Raw genomic sequence first — 12,934 nt, forward strand, 5'->3', positions numbered from 1 at the left:
ACCTGGGAAGCTAGCCCATCTAGGAGAAGGAAAACTGATCCTAAACCTCTGCTGCCTTTCAGGCAGTATTGGAAACTGAGATATGAAAGCGAGAAGGTAAATGGCACCTTAAAGCTAGGTTATTGGCGCAACAACAGAATGTCTAGGCACACTTTTTTTATAACAGGAAAACAAGGCTGAAAAGGACTGAAATGCAGCTAAAATATTATGATCATTTTTCTATGATCTAGTCCTTCTCCTGCCCACCTCCCTAACATTCTTAAGAGGGTCTCTTCTACAGTCTTCAAGAGAGTAGCTGAAAGTGGGGAGGCAGAAAAAGATCCTTCTTTCCTTCCACTCTGCAGTTTTAATCTGAAATCTTAGGCACAGTACTGCACCCAGAGCTTAGAAACCGCTCACACTAATGAAATTCCCTGTCGCAAAATGCACCTAGAACAAAGGGAGTTTCGAACACTGCTTCCAGGATACCGTCAGGAGAAGAAAAGGCTAAGGAATAAACCCTACACAAATCCAGAGTGAAGTCCCTAAGCTGGTCAGGTGGCACCTCATTTGCCTCCTTCCAGTAACTCCTGCAGCCAAGCTGGTGCCAAATGCAGAGCTCTGCTTTCCAGGACCTCCATACATAGTGCCCAGGCCTGCTCCCAGGGGATGTCACTTCAGTGCTGCCAACGCAGTGATTTAACTTCACCACTGGAGGCACACACCATTGTCTCTCAAGACAGATGCCAAGCAACTACAGTACAATCAAGTAAGTTCTTTACTACTGAATCTTGTTTGATATTTGCAGCAGCTTGCACACACCAAAAGAAACCCCAAACTTTTAAAGCACAATAAAGTACCATATGCATCCAAGTCATCTTAACTAGTTTTCAAAGAACAAGCAAATATTCATTATGTCATATATGAGACAATGACCATGACTTAGCACAAATCAAGCAAATGAGTAGGTTCCCAGAAAGAAGATCTGGCGATTTTGCTCCTCCTCTGGGTCCTGCTGCTGCAACATGCTGTAAGCTAAGCCATAGCTTGTGGTTTATCTCCCACAACCCATAAGCTGTAATCCATAGACTTGGTTACACTTTGTGGTTTGTCTGGAAATAAACCATGAGCTCAAATATGACACAATGCTAAGACAAACCATGGCTTAGCTCACAACAGGGCATATATACAGATTGCTCCAGTATCAGAAAAATAATATAACCTGTGTTGGATGGGGTTACACAACACAGGTTCATAGTCTGGAGGTGCTTCTGGCTGTGGCCTTGATATTGACACTCAGGTAAAAGCCATGGTCAGATGTATATTTGCCCAGTTTAGTCTGGTGCTGCAGTCGCACATTCCTGGAGACAGCAGACCTAACCACAATGACACATCCAGATCATTCTAAGTCACTTAACATGGTTGCTTTTGAAGTATCCAGAAACTTCAATCAGTTCAGAAATCATCAATCGGGTTGTTAATTGGAGTTGGATTACCGGACCCAATTCAAAATGCTAGTGATAACTTTCAGCCTTTCACAGGGATCCTGAGGATCATCCAGTCCAACCCCCTGCAACACAGTCCCCCATCCCATTCGACACCATACAGGGGCCCTGCTAGCAGTTGTTGGGGGGTTTTAACGCACCAATTCATTTCACACCTCCTGGTGTCAAGTTGAGTGTCATCCTATACTGTACATGTGGATCTGATTTCTCCCCTGCCAAAAAAACACCCTAACTGCAGAATACAGTCGTACCTTATGATATGTCCACTTAATGTTGCATCTTTTCAGGTCATGGACGCGCCGAATTTGGAAGTCCCGGAACGGGTTACTTCCAGGTTTGGCACGCTTTGCACATACGCAGAAACACTGAATTGCGTCATGTGCGTGCCTTTTCTTGTTGCGAATGGGCCTCCGGAACGGATCCCGTTCGCAACCAGAGGTACCACTGTATTACATTTGTGTATAGCTATTCCACACAATATTTAGTGATCCAGCATCCAGCCTATTCCTCTCAGAGGTCCTACTTAGCTTTTCCACCCCGTACCCCTTATTTGTATGATACAAAGCAGCTCTGCCGAAGGTGGCTGGGCCGAGTCTTGGCAACTTGCCCAAGTCCACCCAGTGGAGCTGAGGAAAGAAACCCGAAGCCCCCACTTCTAGAACCGACCAGGCACTCTTACAGTAGGACGTCTCCTCTCTGTGTCTCTCTCTGATGCGCATTAATTACTGTTTTGGGCACTTCCTCCGGCGGGAGAGGCGGTGGCTGGGGAGGGTGCTTTGCAGGTAAGTTATTCCAGGGGCCTCGAAGCTGTCCATCTGCTCAGCTCAGCCACCCACGGGAAGCAGCAGCAGCAGCAGCAGCCTCTTTCGCCTGCCTGCACGTTATTATGTGGGGAGGCAAGAAAGAGCATCCTTCGCTCCACCTGCACAGCTCCCAGAGCGGCTCCGCTGACAGAAGGGCAGGAAGAGCCGCTACGCAACACAACACACACAAACCAACACAAACACACGGAGAAGCGACCCGAGCAACCTCACGACAAGGGGGAAAGGGCTTATATAGTCTTCGGGGGAGGTAGGAGGGTCCGAGCAGTTACCTTCGCCCTTTCCCAGGATGCGGCAGCACAGGTTCTGCAGCAGGACGTTGGGCGACTTCTGATCCGGGCTCGCCATCCTCTCGCATCGGAGGCAGGAGGGTGGGGAGGAGGACGCGCCCCTCGCTCGCCTGCGGGCCCGCCCTTACCCTCCTCCGAGGGCCGCTTCTCCTCGAGCCTCCCAACTCGGGTGGCTTCCCTGGACCGCGGCTTAGGGCGCCATTTTAATAAAGACCCGCCGGAGGGAGAAGAGAAGAGATGGTGGCAGGGGGTGGGGAAGGGAGAAAGGCGGGGGGGGGGATAAAAATTGAGAGAGGAGAAGAAGCGAGCAACGGTTTTCAAACGCGGGCCCCCACAATGCCCCTCGCAGCCCGGACGGTGCAACGCCGAACACCTTCCCTCGCGCCGCCACTAAGCCGCGGCGAAGAGGTTCCGCGTTGCAAACGGGCCCCTACCAACAGCGATAAGGGAGCTTAGTTTTTTTAATATGTTGGGGGGGGGTAATGTGTTTGTGCCTCTTTTCTATCTAGGTATCCCCCCGGCATTTTGCAGCCACGGTTTTATTCATGCTCAAGTCAAGGCTGCCTGACGCTAAGGAAACATGGGAGGCGTCCCTTCACCCGTAGCTGTTGGTGTGGGCCCCCCTCCCGGCACGTCACTGGCCGCACCGTGGCGTCATCGCTTTTGAAAGGACCAGAGCGGGGCGGGGCGCACGCGGGGCACGTAAGAAGAAGAAGAAAAAGGCGCGAGTCTGCTTCGACAGCCTCCTTTTATGCAGGCTGTGCCCTGTATAAACTCTGCTGCTGGCTCTCATTGTAGTGGAAAACAAAATCGCTTGGATTGTTATAAAAGATGCAGGAGGAAATGATTAGCAATAGGGGAGGAGGGAAGTCCAAGAGATTCCTTGGAAATCTTGTTTATATGTTGTATGTTGGACATGTGACTCTAAAATTTTAATCTGAAAAACCAAATGAATAAATAAATTTATTTTTAAAAAGGGGAAACAAAATCGCCAATATTATAAACTCCTCCTTGCTGCTTTCTGACTGCCACTGTCTTCGGGATGGATTCAATCACATCCCTTTCCGACGTCCTGTTCCTTGAGCATCTGCTCAGATCTGATCGCGGGGAGGTTAGATGGTGCTGCTCACTGCTAGCAGTAATCCCCCTCCCCCCCGCCACTTCCCATACTGCAGGTTTGATGCGCAAGACTTCCCAGGCCAATCAGTTATAGTTGCTGTTAAGTTGTGAGTGCAATTTCAGCTCTTAGTGAAGTCAGCTCTGAATAGTGAGTCAGCATACTAGCAAGGAACTGCTAGGAGTCAAGTATAACAAGAACAGTCTTCTTTATTGCAGTAGGAATCTTGACTAACAGGAGGGAAAGGGTGAGCTCCTTTTATACTCTCAGGAGCAGGGGTTGGGGAAAGGATACAATTAGATTTTGGCGGGACCCTATCAGAGTGAGGATCCAAATTGTGCTAACAAGTTAACCAATAGCAACTGTCACCGCACCCATTTGAATCACCCTGGAGCGGGAAAGGTAGTTACAGGACTAGCAGAGAGACTCATGTACACAAATTAAACCAATACATAACACTCCTTCCCTCCTAGTGCGCAAGGCACTCAAAGTCCCTCAAGTAATTAGGACGGGCGGTGGAGAACACATCCTTGGCTGGGGGCAGCATCTCTGAGGAAATGGGGATGCTGCTCAGGGGCGTACCCAGCGCGGGGCAGGGGGGCAGCTGCCCCCCCCTAGAAGCAGGGCCAATATCTGATGCTCCTCCAGACCCTGTTTGGCCTTCTACCTAACACTTTTGTCTGGCCCTTAAACTGCTGGATTTCTTCGTTTGTTTCAAATATAATTTATTTATGGTCCCCTGATCGCAAGGTACCCAACAACCATTTCTCTGGGCAATTAACAATAACAATAAAAACACCAGAATACTTGCAGTTCCTTTATTTTGCTTTTGTGAATTGTTATTTGCAATTTCTGTAAGTATATAAGATGATCTTATTAAAAATACAGTAATGAAAACCATTTTTAAATACAGATATAAAGTATAACAATAATATGAAACACAGCATTAAAAATCTACCAGCAGATAATAAAAAATCTCGAACTCTTGAGCAACACCAACAGTACTTTAAAAACAACTAGTTGGAGTCTTACCCATCCCAGCCTGTCATTTTGTTTTGCTTTTAAGGTGCTTATTCTGCTTTGCCATGTGCTTCGTTGTATTTACTTACACTTGCTATTCTCACTTCCTACTTCATTCTAACCCTCCTTTATACCTTCTAAGTTGTACGGACTTCAAGCTGAGCCCTGATAGCTCCTTAAAATTAAAGATAATCCAATAGATGCTTGGGCCTCCATCTCCATGGCCAAGTGCCCAGAGATGCTTGTGATTTCCAGCTTATTGAGGTGAAGTGTTTTTGAGACACTATTGCAACACACTAATTTATGTGCAGTGGTGGGGCAGAAAGAGGATGAATGCCCAAAGTGCCAGGCGCTTAACATTCCTATAGACTGGAGACATGAAAGTGCACTCCTCCAGCCTTGCAGCTAACCATCAAACTGCCTGCTTCCAAGAAGAAGAAGCCAAATAATTGGGCTGACTTCCAAGAGCTAGTAAGGGTTTGCTTTAATGCATCTCTAGGAAATAGAAGAACTACTTTGCTGCCTCCATTGCGTCCTCAAAGAACCATCCAGTAGAATTGTTTCAGGCAGTCCAGATGCTGGTCCGACCAGAAGTGGTGGGCGGGCTTCTGGAGTGCATTGCATGAGTAGTTTGCAAAGCAGTTGTAGCAATCCCTGTTGAGATGTCCAATACAGCACCTTCCTGTACGTTATGGGGTGAGTTTCAATTTATGTGGATGGGGAACCTTGCAGTGATGCAACCAGCTTCTTGTTCTCTTGACCCCTGTCCATTCTGGCTTCTGAAAACTAGTCCAGGGATGGAGAAGTGACTGAATGAGTCCAGTGTGGGGGTGAACACTACATAAGTAGTGTTGTTTCTGCTGTCCTTAAACATGTGGTAGTGCATCCATGTTTGAAGAAGCCAATTATCACAACTACCACCCAGTTGTGAATACCCCCTTATTGGGAAAGGTGGTAGAGAGTTTCGGCTAATCAGTTGCAGAAGTTCCTGGAGGATGTGGACTATCTGTATTCACCCTGATGGATGACCTGTATCAATAATGAGTCGGGGAGAATGAGACGGGGCTTCCGCAGCTTCCGATTGGCTGCAGGAGCTTCCTGAAGCCAATCAGAAGCCGCACTTTGGTTACTGAACATTTTGGAAGTCGAACGGACTTCTGGAACAGATTCTGTTCGACTTCCAAGGTACGACTGTACAGGCAATTCCCCAATTACACAGGGGTTATGTTCTGTGGCACTGCACGTTTAAGTGAAATTCTGTATATTGGGAACACCATTGAAAAAGTCTGCAAACACCCTCCTGAATTGGAAACCCTTGAAAAACCATTTTAAAAAACCCAAAAACTCCACCTCAATTGCTGCTTCCTTGCTCAAACTCCAGCTCTCCACAGGTCTCAAAGGTCAATGTGAAGCCTCATGGGATTGCACTTGCAAAGGCTTGTGGGATTGCTAGGTGCTATTTTCATGCCACGTTGCCATTTTCATGCTCTTCGTGCTCTTTTAGGGCCGTTTTTGCCACTAAGCTAAGCAGTTTGCTCCTTACCTCTCTCGCCCTGACCTACCCACTGTGATCCATGTGACAGTCACCTCCAGGCTTGATTATTGTAACTGACTCTACGTGGGGCTGCCCTTGAGACTGACCCAGAAACTCCAGCGGGTGCAGAATGTCACGGCGAGACTCTTTACATGGTCCTCACTGTGGGATCACATTCACCCGGTGCTATACTAGCTGCACTGGCTCCAGGTGGAGTACAGGATCAGGTTTAAGGTGCTGGTTTTAACTTTTAAGGCCCTATACAGCCTAGGACCCTCGTACCGACAGGAGGATCTTACGGTCTTCAAATAAAAACACCTTGGAGATCCCGGGCCACAGGGAGGTTAGGCTGGCCTCGATCAGAGCCAGGGCTTTTTCGGCCGTGGCCCCGATATGGTGGAATGCTCTGTCACAAGAGACTAGGGCCCTGCGGGACTTGACATCTTTCCACAGGGCCTGCAAGACGGAGCTGTTCCGCCAGGCCTTTGGCCAAGTCACAATCTGACCCACCCCCCTCCTTCTGTAATCCTCATAGAACTCTAACCCAATGGTTGCCATTAATTTGATTCTGAATTGATTTTAGAATGTATTTTAATTAATTGACTATGTTATTTTATGTACACTGCTATTTTTACTTGTTAGCTGCTCGGAGCCAGGCTTTGGCCGGGGAGGGCGGGATACAAATATTATTATTATTATTATTATTATTATTATTATTATTATTATTATTATTATTTTAATGCCACTTTCTGCTCATATTTTGAATGCTCGTAAACAGAGAGTTGCTTGTGGTGCAAGCTCCCATGGACTGCAGTTCACTTCGTTTGATTCAAGTCCTAAACAAATGTATGTGGAAGTGTGTTTTGTTTATTTCAAATAAGCACACTTGCAGTTAAATGTGCTCAATATAGAGCAGCCTTGGTTTCAGCTTCTCAACAGCTCAACAAATGCAAAATTGAAGTGAATAAAAAAACCAAAACAATGTTTCAGGGGCTCTCCTCAAAGGGAGGGAGAATCTTTCACTACTTCCAATAAGAGCCCTGACTGAACTACATTCTTCTCCATTTCACCTGTCTGGACCTTGAACGTAAATAGCCATCAGGATAGACCGCTGCCACGTGGGAACAAACCCTTCTCTTTGTACCGTAGCACCAAAAACACCCTTGTATGCAGGCTGTAATTATAACTCTGCCATTTACAATTTTCTTCTTTCTACCTTTGCACTGTTTTATGAAGGTTGTAATTATTATTTGGCCAGCTTATAATTAAAGATGAGTATATTTTCAGCAATTTTCTAAAAGGCATATTACATGTGAGGGGGGAAGGTGACCATATGAAGAGCAAATCTGACTCTTTTTCAACCATGAATTGCTACTATTAGCAAGCACTACAAAGAGGTGCTAGAATTGTTTATGGTAGGACTCTCTGAATATGCATAGATGCCACATTAAGCTGGTATAGCTGCAACCGCACTATACATTTAAAGCATATTCAAAGCACATTTTTGCCCTCAAAAGAATTCTGAGGCGAAATTTGTTAAGTATTGCTGGGAACTGTAACTGTGAAGGGATGATCTTCAGTGCTCAGAATTATTTGATGGAGAGAATGTGCCTCGAAAATGCTTTAAAGGTGTCGTGTGTAATTTACTATACTGTTAACACCAGGTGGCAGCACAGAAGTTGTGGAAAACAGCTTTTTAATTTTTTTGTTTTCTTGTTTTCACTGTATCATGAAGTGTTGGGAACCCTGCTCATGGTCTTAAGAGCACTGGCTATGATCAGAAAGTACTAATCCTAGAGCAGGGATGGGAACCTGTGGCCCTTTAGATGTTGCTAGACTCCAGTTTCTGTCAGCCCCAGCCAGAATGGCCAATAGTCAGGGATGATACTAGGGGGGAGCAGAAAATGTTCTAGGCAGGGTCGACCCATCTATGAGGCAAGATGAGGCGACAGCCTTGGGCGGCAAGATACACAGGGGCAGTGGATCTGGCCTCCAAGCATAGGTGCCAACTCTGTGGGGCCCTGGGGGCCTGAGCACCCAAATAATTCCCCAGGAAGGGGCTGGGCACCCACAAATTTCAGTGCCAGAGCCATACATGCTGCATAGCACCCACGGTTGCGGGGCCATGTTGGCACTCCAAGGAACACATCACTTGTAGATCTTTATTCCTCCCTTGTTCTCGATGTGGATCTTCAACCCTTGTTCGTGGTGTAGAGCTTCACTCATATTTTCTAGCAGGGTGGGGCACCATTTTGTGGTTTGCCTCAGGCTTCAAGATGTCTTGGTCCGGCACTAGGGTATCAATTGCTGTAACTTAACTAACCCCATATTATCCCATGATGCAAAAGTTACATGCTCAGTGGACAGTATTTGCTGAAAATGAGAGGAGGCATACATGTTGTAACTGTGGGTAGACTGTTACAGCAAGAGTGATGGATCCCTTTTTTAGCACTTGCGGGAGTTCTGCTCCCACCTCATTTTCTAATACTTTCGAATCCAGATCAGCTGGACCAAAACCGAATGAGGAAATCTCAGTTTTCTCAGCTTCTGATCTAGAAGCTATAGGCTTGCAAGGTTCAGCATTCTTACTTGGCAACAAACACTGCTGAAATAATGGGGCGTACAATTTAACATATCAAGGACTGGACTGATAGTCTTACTGCCTGCTTAATTAACTTTAAGCATGACTGTATCGCATTACACAATGTACAGCTGCATCATGCAAGCGATAATGGGGCCATTGCAGTAAAATTACTTGGCCCAACAGAGACCCATGTGCACACAATAAGCCAATTATCTGAATATTTTATAATGTCACCCATTTAAATTTAATGCTCAGTGATCTTAGCCTAGTGATCAGTCAAAAGAAGGTAGAAACACATTTACCAGAGGGCTTTAGCTCCTTCTTTCCAAAGATAATGTTCAAATAAAACAACGCTTATAGATATTTTAAAAGCACCAGCGGCTTTCTATGGAAGTGCCTCCATTATTTCTTTAATTCTTGAAATGGGGAAGCAGGGAAAATCATAGCTGAAGTTATGCATTTTTTATTTTTTATTGCAATTGATTGGGACCCTATGGAAAAAACAACATGTGTGTGTGCTTTTTCTCTTTCTGTCTGTTGGGAAGGCAAGCAAAGAAAACCGACCAGGGTGGGTGGGGGGGATTGTGTGTGGCACACTCTCAAAATTGCAAATGTGCCCACAGGCCCCAAAATGTTTGCCAACCTTAGTCTTTGTTTTAAAGGCATGAGGACCTGGTGTTGAAATAAACTCTTCACTGGGTACACACAAAGTAGGTGTGCCTAAGTGCCTCTTTAGATCCTAGCATAGTTCCGCTTTTTTTCTAAGTAAATAAATGTCATTCCACAGGCTCAATAATACTTTTCTTTTAGCCTGAGGCATGCAATAAGGATGAGGTCAGGACTCAAATGGATTGTGTTCTCCTGATACAGGAGATTGGGTTGCTTTCCACAGGATTGCTTCTTCTGTTGCAAAGTGTTCTGTCCTGCTTCAGTCTGTTTCTCTACACTGGATCTTTGTGTTAGAATACAGAAAGTCAGACACACACACACACACACACACACACACAGAGAGAGAGAGAGAGAGAGAGAGAGAGAGAGAGAGAGAGAGACTCCCCAGTAAAAGTGACATTTCTACTGTGATCCAAGTTGGGGGGGGAAGTATTTGGCAATATTCTAGCAGTGCAATCTTTTGCCTGTTTACTCAGAAATCAATGCTACTCTTTTTAATGAAGCCTATATAATGGTGTATACTTAGGATTGTCTCTTTGATAAACAATTACATGTTGCTTAACACTTGGTTGGCAAGATGCATATGAAAATAATTCCTGATGCAGTTGGTATCTAAATAGCTAAGTGGTAAAGGAAGAGATGGCAAGAACAAAACAGCTGATTGTTAAAAGAAAAAAAATGGTGAGGTTATCAACATTAAAACAGATTAATTATCAGTGCTGGTTGGTCTCTAAGCCAAGGGTGGACACAAGATGCAACAAACATAAGAAGAGATGTTGACATTGCAGTATCTGTGCTGTCGGGCACAGAGATCATCGTCAGTAAGTTCACATTACAGATGGAGCAAGCAGCAGTAATTAAACACTCTTGATGATGCTAAACCAGATTGGCACCTGTTCCACTAGCATAGAAGTGCAGGACTTGTTTATAGCCAGGATAACACTCTCCATGGGTGTGGATTGTATCTTTACTGCAAAGGAGTCAATAAATATCTCTTATCTCAGATAAAGTGTTCTCATACCAATTGGATCCCTAGACTTAAAAATGAAGCAATCACGGTAGGTGAAAAAGAGGAACCCTGAATGTATAGAAACCATGTGTGAAAAGTTAAATAGCTTTTTCAAGGGGCAGTAGTTACAGATCGAACTTTAACACCACATCAGATAAAATGTTTTTCAATGGATCTAGGCCAGTAATATACGCACATACATATCAGTATATAGGCATATATTTGTGAACCAGTCCAGAGATTTGTTTTGCTGCAAGATATTATGTTATCTGTCAACCTGTTGATGTTTCAATCCTGTTTGTGTGTTTAACACAAACCTTCCAGAGATTGGTGAACTCCCATCATCCCTGACCATTAGCCATGCTGGCAGGAGCTGATAGGAGTTGGAGTCTACCAACATCCAGATGGCCAACGTTTCTCCATCTCTGATTTCAGATATTGAGTGTTCATAAGTTAGAAAGGAATCAGAAAGTACTGTTCTTCTGAGGAAACAACCATATTGTAAAGCCAACCATACAACTTGACGGGGGGAGTTTCCTACTACGTACATCTCAGACAACTGTTGGACACAGTTTCAATTTATTTAAGACCCCCCCCAATAAATGTTCAATGTGTTGGTACTAACAAATAGCGCTTGAACATCTCAGGACGAGGTTACTTGAGAGACTGACTTATCCCTTATATTCCCAGTGGAACACTGTGGTTTGCAGATGAGTTTCTCCTGCAAGTTCTAAAGATCTCAGAAGCCCTCTCTGCAGTACCATGGATCAGGGCAAGATATGGCAGGTATCCGCCATCCATACTTTCCAGAAACAATTGAAAACATTTCCCCTCCTAACAGGGTATAATTAGGTCTTTACCATGAGTGTATGTTTTGCGCTGTTTTCATTTTATTTTAAAGATACCTGCTGCTGTTGGTTTTTAATGTCCCCCCCTGATTTTATTGTACATCACCTTGTGTCAGGCTTCAGGGAACCCGATACCTCCCAGTAATAGAGAGACAAGAAGCTCTTACCAATGTATTTTATTCAATGTTCACAGAGAGAGTCTTAGAAATGTCACCTCTCGGGTAATGGTGTTGATCCGAGTAATCTCCTTCCCTCTCAGTCGTCAACAGCACCACCACCCTTACAGTGGCTGCTTAAGGCCATTTTCCTTTTAGCTTTCTGCTCTACCACTTTCACTGCTCACTGGGTTCTGGGAGAAGGCGGGTCTGGAATGCTTTCTAATGATAACTGTCAGCCAGCTGCTCCAGCTTCGCTGCTCCCCCCCTCCCATTATCTCCCAGCTTTGCCCGTCTTCTGCAAACCACTGTTGTAAATCTGTACTGTCTTCCTCTTCTCTGGAAGGTGCAAGAGGAGTGGGGGGGGGTCTCCACCATTCCTCCTCAGTCCAGTCCTGACACCTTGAGATGATTGTGTGGATGACAATTAATGCATTAATGCTAATTATAATGACCCCTTCTGCTACATGAAAACAGTCTCTTCTATCAGCACATGAGAGATTTATGTTAACGGAAGACTGGTAATAACAACAACAACAACAACAACAACAACAACAACAACAACAACAACAACATGCTGCCCATCTGGCTGGGTTGCCCCAATCACTCTGGGTGTCTCTTACTGGCATGGCTACCCCTGTAAGAAAGACATCATTTCACAACTGTCAGAGTTGCAATAAGTTGCCATACAGATCTGCGCCATTTCTTCCCCAAGTGATTTACCGTCTGACCAATATGGATGATAGCTTTCAACGGCAAGGAAAGAACCCAGGAGCAAAATTAAAAGAGCGAATAGCATTCTCTCTCATTTCACTTGGGATACTTAATGGATGAGCAACCATGTGGCAATGGCATGGCATTGCTTTTCAGGACACATAAATCCAAAATTCCCTCAGGCACACGTTGAGTCACAGAGTTCTTGGAATTAAGGCCCGTACAACTGGTAATAGAAGGGAGAGACTTCCTGTCTAAGTTTCTATTATCCAGTACAGTGGAACCTCGGTTTATGAACACCTCGGTTTATGAATTTTCGGTTTATGAACACCGCAGACCCATCCGGAACGGATTAATTCACTTTCCATTACTTTTAATGGGAAAGTTCGCTTCAGTTTATGAACGCTTCAGTTTATGAACAGACTTCCGGAACCAATTGTGTTCATAAACCGAGGTACCACTGTAATGCTCTTTCCTTGCATCAAGTGCTCTTTCAAACTAAAAAGAGTTCTAGCATCGTTTGCTAATTAGTATTGCTTTGCGGACCGATTGTATATTATTGACATCTTCTAAAGTTTCCAAGTGAAGCAGTGTACTGAGTGTGGTTCTATGTTGCGGTAATTTGTAAGGCTATAGCATAACTCTCTGTTGCCATGTTAATAGCATTACATCTAATCTGAATGCCCCTG

General features: G+C 45.0%; 1 protein-coding gene across 1 annotated transcript in view; it reads right to left on the reverse strand.

The window, feature by feature from the left end:
- TUBGCP3 (tubulin gamma complex component 3) overlaps positions 1-2,946 on the reverse strand; it is a 52,296-nt gene extending 49,350 nt beyond the window's left edge. The window contains exon 1 of the mRNA XM_035114915.2: positions 2,578-2,946. Within this exon, the coding sequence (XP_034970806.1) occupies positions 2,578-2,653 (76 nt within the window). The 5' untranslated portion in view covers positions 2,654-2,946. The remainder of the gene's footprint in view (positions 1-2,577) is intronic.
- Between the last annotated feature and the right edge of the window lie 9,988 nt (positions 2,947-12,934).

Source organism: Zootoca vivipara, chromosome 4, assembly GCF_963506605.1.
Source record: "Zootoca vivipara chromosome 4, rZooViv1.1, whole genome shotgun sequence".
Lineage (NCBI taxonomy): Eukaryota > Metazoa > Chordata > Lepidosauria > Squamata > Lacertidae > Zootoca > Zootoca vivipara.